Raw genomic sequence first — 6,385 nt, forward strand, 5'->3', positions numbered from 1 at the left:
TACGCTGGAAATTTCATTCAGGGTCCTGTTCAGGATCAAATCGACCGTCATATTTTCTGCCTCGACCATTGCATCCTTGACACAGTCGTTTTTCCCGATGTGCGCAATGCGGTCCTTCGCCGCTCGTACGGCACGGACCGAGAGTTTGGCCCCAAGGGTCTCTTCCCGCCTATCTTGTTCTCTGCTGGGTGCAGCCGGAGGAGGGTTCTTTGGCACTGGAGGAGGGATCCTTGGGGTGGAAGGAGTCTCTTTCTCAGCAGGGGCCGGAGGATGAATATGAGTTTGCCCAGCTGGCACGTCACTGGGAGGGTCCTCCATTCGACTTTTCTTGGCCGGTCTCTGGCTTGTTTCGTCAGCCTGCCTCCGCGACGACTTCCTTCAGAGCTGAGGAACTTCTTCCTCCTCCTCAGCATTGTATATATCAAAGACGTTGGGAGTAGCCATATCTGCACACAAGAAAAAGCATGCATAAGAATAAAGATAAAAGCAAATGAAAATTCTTTATGCAACAGAAAAGAGGTCACAAAGTGAATACCCGAGCTACAACTACTGGTCGCTATACTATTGACTCTATTAGTCATACACTCATTATCTGGCATGAAGAACTCTGGCCCTAATTTTGGAGTATATGTAAAGTTGCCCTCCCCGTCAAACAAGTGACAGGGAATTGGCAAACTATTCAAAAGCAAAATAGTTTTACCGTTCTCATCAGAAGACTCCCCCAAGTCCACAACTGGCTCTTTGGCCTTTTGTTTCCCCTTGCCTTGGGGAGCAGAAGGCCTTTCTGCGGAAGGATTTCCTGTGGGCTCCCTGATAGTAACCCTCGTTGGCCTCCTCCTCCGAGGGGACGCAGGAGGTTGCTGTTCGGGAACCCCCTCGGCAGTGGCATCGTCTACCACAGACCCTCTTGTTTCATGGCGAGGAGCTAGGAGGCCAGACCGCCTCAGGTTTTCATCAGTGACCAGGGTCTTGGCGCTTTTTGTTGCGTCGGTCATCCTGGCCAAAGTATTGGATCTCAACACCATGTCTGGTGTTGGGGTCGGACGTAACCATGGGCCTAAAAGACAGATTACAGTTTGAGAAAAATGAAAGAGAACAACTTGATTAAAAGTATCAACCAGTCGAAGACAAGCACTTACCTCCTCGAGCGAAGGCCAGGTTGTTGCTGGTTATGTCCTGTGTAAGGAAGTACTCCTTGCTATACTGCCCCACGTTCAATATATGCGTGGTGTCACTCAGGAACGTCCGATTGGTCTCCTGGTGGCCGAAGTGAAAGAAACCTATTCCATATTGTTGCGGGTTGGATTTAAGGTCAAAAAGATAGTTGACCTCATGAGGGGTAGGTTCTGGCCATTTCTTGAGTTTGTACAGGATATAGAGTGCGGCCAGCATTCTATTTCCGTTTGGGGTAATTTGGAAGGGGGCGACACCGAAATAATTGGCCACCCCCTCATAAAAAGGATGAAGAGGGAGGTAAGCTCCCGCCTCTAAGTGGTACCGAGACCAGGCACTGAATATGCCCCCAGGGAGGTTAGCCCTTTGGTCTGCGGCAAGAATTGTAATGGAAACCCCTGTAAGAGGGTATTTCCTGAAGTAGTTAGCAACCATCTGCATGGTCACTGAGCTGGTCGGAGCAGTATACCACTCGACATCAGGCAGATTCTGATGGCGAGGGCAGGCCCTATTTTGGATATTAGGGTCAGGAATAGGATTTTCTCGACCACTGGTCGAGGGAGCCCTAGCCTGCGGATCAAGCTGGGCAGGAAGGTTTGGACTGTTTTCAGACTCAGGTCTTTTCTTGCCTACTGATTTTGAACAGACCATTTGAGGAGAAGGACGGGGTCTAGTAGAGGATCGTGAGAAGGGAATCTCGTGAACTCGGTCGGCCAGTTGTTCTTCACCCTCGAGCAGCTGGGCGAGAAGGTCGTCGTCAATGGGCCGCTCACCTCCCCACAAATCTGGCATCAATGTCTGCAAACAGAAGAATGGAGAGGTGAGGATTGAGAATTTTTAAAAGCTTTTTAGAATAACGCTGGACGAGTATAAAAAGCCAAGCTTTTAAAGAACAACATTCTAACAAAAAGCTAAAGTGTTCCATATGAACAGTTTGAAAGACGGATTAAAGGGTGAAAGTAAAAAGTTTTTCAAGAAAGCTTGTTCAACTCCCCTTAGGGCGGGAAAAATCTATTTTCCAACTAGCCTAAAGATCGAATTTTTGCTTCGATCTTACGTCCTAAAAGCATGATCCTGACTAATCAAACTAACTCGTAACCTTTTTTGCCTACAAAACATTCTACTCACAAGCATCTCAAACCAGAAGCAGATGGACTTAAACAGTCAACATATAGAAGCATGCACCACGAAAACTTAAAGCGTAAGAATTCGAAAACTTACCAAGAAAATGATCGTGGAGATGGAAAAAGGGCCTTCGGAGATCAAGGAACTCTCGGTCTGAGTCTTGGAAACACAGAATAAATGGTCTCCTGGGACGATTAAAGCTCTGGTTTTTAGGGTTTCTTGTGAAGACAATGGCGTGCGTAAAAAGAAAAGGAAGATTCCGAAGGTATTATATAAGTTTGTCTATGGCATTAAAAAGGTGTAATCATCAGTTTCCCTTTTTCAAAGTATGGGGAAGCGGAATGGTCGTCGAATTATTTCTGGGGAACCGAAAAGACGTGATTAGACAGAAGTAGGTTACTTTTTCCGAGAACACACGAAGGGTTCTGACACGTAAGGTGGGGTTACTGAAGAGTCGTTCGTTCAAAAGTTTATTTATTGCTCGTGATAAATAAACTTGGGGAGCAAATGTTATCCAAAAAATTAGCATTGATGACGTGGCAAGTGATCCCTGGACACATGGCTGACACCTGGAAACGTTCTGCTAGAGTATCGACCAGAAGACGCATTAGAAGCAGTAAGCGGCCCAGTCTTACCTGCGACCAGTCTGGTCGATAGTTCCGCATACAAAGCAACATTTATGAGAAGATCTTTGTAAATCCCGAATTTATCTCACACAATCTCCCGAGTATCCGATTATTCAGGAGAGAATATCTGTAACAATCTTTTGTAATTCCCCTTGAGCCTATAAATAGCAAAAGATAGCTCAAGGAAGGGACTTTTGGCTTTCGAATTATTTGAGACTATAGTAATTCTCCTAGTGATATTGTATTGTTCTTCAGAGGTTAGTGAAACTCATTGAACCCTTGTTCTTTGATCACTCCTTTGATTCTATATCAATAACAGTCTAAGTGGACGTAGGTTATTACCAGATCCTGAGACCGAACCACTATAAAAATATCATGTCGTTATTCATTTTTGTCATTGCGTTCTTCTCATCATATTTATTCATATCAAGCATATTCTGACTCCGTGTCAGTTGGCCAAATCTTGGGTCAACACACCACAATCTCAACTGTGAACAAAACATAAACTGCATTAGTAACAAAATCAACATAAAATTTAATTTAAAAAACTTGAATAATAACAAGGTGCAAATCGAACCCCTATCGACATACATCAAACCCTCAATCATACCTTTATTGAACTCTATCAAACCCAAATTAATAAAACTAGAACCAGGTAATATGCCTCTACCCATCGAATCTACATCGTACCTCTATCGAACCCTGATGAACATACATCGACCACTACTACAAAATACCCTTTACGGGACACTTTTTTAGGACACGCACATAAATGCATGTCCTTAAAAATATTTATGGAGTTTTTAGGACACTCATTGAGAGTCCTAAAAAAACACAATTTAGGACTCGCAATGAGTGTCCTAAAAAAATAAGTGAGTCCTAAAAAAATCTGGGCTAAAAAATGAGTGTTTTACTTAACAATTTTAAGGACTTGCTTTAGGAGTCCTTAATACTCTTTTAGGACTCGCTTTACGAGTCCTAAAAACACCTGAGCTGAAAAATTAGGAATTGTGACTTTTAAGGACTTGCTTTGCGAGTCCTAAACCAAGTCCTAAACGAGTATTAAGGACTCCCAAAGCAAGTCCTTAAAATTGTTAAGTAAAAGAGCATAAAACCACTTATTGTTTAACATATTTATAAAATTAATATTAGTTAAAAATAAATTGTTTTGTTGATTGGAAAAATATTTTAAAATAATTTTAATATATAAATTTACTAGTTATAATTTTTATAATATATCACATTATTTATTTATTTAAAATTTATATGAAAATTAAAAAAATATTAATAAAAATTAATTAATATATTTTTAAAATAAAGTTAACTAAAGTGCACTTTTACCTAGTATTTAAATTAAATAGCAATTTAAATTTTAAATAACAATTATTATAAGTTTGAAAAGAATTTGTATAGTTGTGATTTTTAAAATTATTTTTTATAGTATTAGGAGTATAAAATTGGGAGTTTTATAATCACATTTTTTTTATCTAAATAATATAATCTGATTTTTATTTATAAAATAAAAATATATATACATATACCCAAATCCCTTTCTCCCACCCGATCCTTATACTTTCCTTTCTCCCTCTCTCTATCACATTTTTTCTGCTAGGCCCGAACGACAACGACAAGGGCTCGGGGAATGGTGGTCGACGGCGGCAAGGGGGTCAGGGTCGGGCTGTTCGGCGGCAGGGGGCTCGGGGCTGGGCTTGACAGCAACGACTGGTGGCTCGGAGCTGGGCACGACAACAACGACTGGTGGCTCAACGGCGGGTGGGGGGGTCTCGGGTCTGGGCTCGACGGCGCAGGGGCTGGGCAGGACGTGGAGGCTTGGGGGCTCGTTGGGGCTGGACGGCGCGGAGGCTTGGTGGCTCGTTGGGGCTTGGTGGCCTGTTCTCCGCCGCGAGCAGAAGCCTCCAGGCTCTACTTTTGGACAACTAAATGACTGTTGAGGCATTGAACAATCTGAGGTATGCCCCTTAATCTGTCGGAGCTGGTAGAGCGGTGGCCTCGCAGGGGTCGCGACGGTGGTCTCTGCTCTAAGTATGCTTTCTTTAACAATTTTTTTTCCATATGTATATAGATTTGAGAAATATATGTATAAATATTATATATATGAATAGATTTATAATGCCTATATATTCTGTTTTGTAAGGTTTCGAATGAAGTTGTTTGGAGGCTTTTATGTATTCCAATTATTTAGCTTGGTGTATTTTGAGATTTGGGATTCATTGGCTTGGTGGCTGTGTGATTTGGGATTTAAATTTTTGCTTGTTTATCTTAAAATTTTCTTGTAACTCTAGGAAATTTTCGGGTTAGTTTATGATATTATCTTTTGGATGTTTTTTGTCTTGAGCTGGAAAGTAGTGTAAGGAAACCAGGGCATATGGATCTCTTAAACTAATGGTTGATGCTCTTCAAGTGTTTGAGAAATTGATGCAAAGAAACTACAGAATATGATTTAATGAAACTATGAGTGATTCTAGTTTTTGTGTGCTCAAATTACTATTGCCTGTTGTTATTATTATTGTTAGATGATTAAATATAATATATATTTATAATTATTTTGCTACTGAGTACTCTCAGCCATCATATGGACAGTTCAAATCCTGCCTTTGGAAGCAGTGGTGGACATATTGGCGAAGTCCTGATTATAACCTTGTTAGATATTTCTTCACGTTGGCTTGTGCTCTCATGCTTGGAACCATTTTCTGGAAGGTTGGAACCAAAAGGTTAGTTCCGACTTGTCAGATTACATTTCTCAATTTCTATATGTTGGATACAACAGGTGCTTACATGTTACTTTTTTTATCATATGATCAGGGAGAGCTCGACTGATCTGATTATGGTTATTGGTGCCATGTATGCTTCCGTGACGTTTTTGGGAATTAACAACTGCTCAACTGTACAACCTATAGTAGCCATTGAGAGAACTGTATTCTATCGTGAAAGAGCCGCTGGAATGTACTCTGCTTTGCCTTATGCCTTGGCACAGGTGAGTTTACCATAGTATAATGTTAGTTCAAGATTTAAATTATATAAACTTTGTCTCTAAAGAAGCCCATTGACTGATGTTTGATCCCATTAACTTGCAGATGCTTACTGAAATACCATCTGGCTTTTTCTAAATTTTGTTTGACCAAAAGTTTTGATATCTTTCTTTTTTATTTAGGTTTCTTATTTATTTGTATGTGATGATTTATTTGCAATAAGTTGTTTGATTTAGTTCTGACAGTTAGCTTTCTTAGCATTAATTTAGTTATGAGTATATATATGCACTCTTGTATCTATTGGGTTCTCTTTTTATGATGCAAATCAGGTATTTGTGATATTGGATTTTGAAGTGTGATGTGTGAAATTTATGCAAGTTTCCCTTACTACAGTAGCTAGTGACGGCTTGGGGAAGATTAGAAAAGTGTGAACTGGATAATTATGGGTAGAGTTATAGTCAACAAAAAAAT

The 6,385-nt window shown here is 40.6% G+C and overlaps 1 protein-coding gene across 1 annotated transcript; it reads left to right on the forward strand.

Annotated features, from left to right (window-relative positions):
* Positions 1–5,491: 5,491 nt before the first annotated feature.
* On the forward strand, positions 5,492–6,074 carry LOC133834050 (ABC transporter G family member 29-like). Its single transcript, XM_062263569.1, has 3 exons — positions 5,492–5,656; positions 5,748–5,919; positions 6,020–6,074. The coding sequence occupies exons 1-3, from the start codon at positions 5,619–5,621 to the stop codon at positions 6,050–6,052; spliced, it is 243 nt and encodes an 80-aa protein (XP_062119553.1). The 5' UTR covers positions 5,492–5,618; the 3' UTR covers positions 6,053–6,074.
* The last annotated feature ends 311 nt before the right edge of the window (positions 6,075–6,385 follow it).

Source organism: Humulus lupulus, chromosome 5 (assembly GCF_963169125.1).
Source record: "Humulus lupulus chromosome 5, drHumLupu1.1, whole genome shotgun sequence".
Lineage (NCBI taxonomy): Eukaryota > Viridiplantae > Streptophyta > Magnoliopsida > Rosales > Cannabaceae > Humulus > Humulus lupulus.

Excerpts from the sequence above, each read along its gene's own strand:
- LOC133834050 (XM_062263569.1), top strand. The coding sequence starts at position 5,619 with ATGCTTGGAACCATTTTCTGGAAGGTTGGAACCAAAAG. Across the intron at positions 5,657-5,747 it reads TGGAAGGTTGGAACCAAAAG|GGAGAGCTCGACTGATCTGA; the intron begins GTTAGTTCCGAC and ends TCATATGATCAG. Across the intron at positions 5,920-6,019 it reads TGCCTTATGCCTTGGCACAG|ATGCTTACTGAAATACCATC; the intron begins GTGAGTTTACCA and ends ATTAACTTGCAG.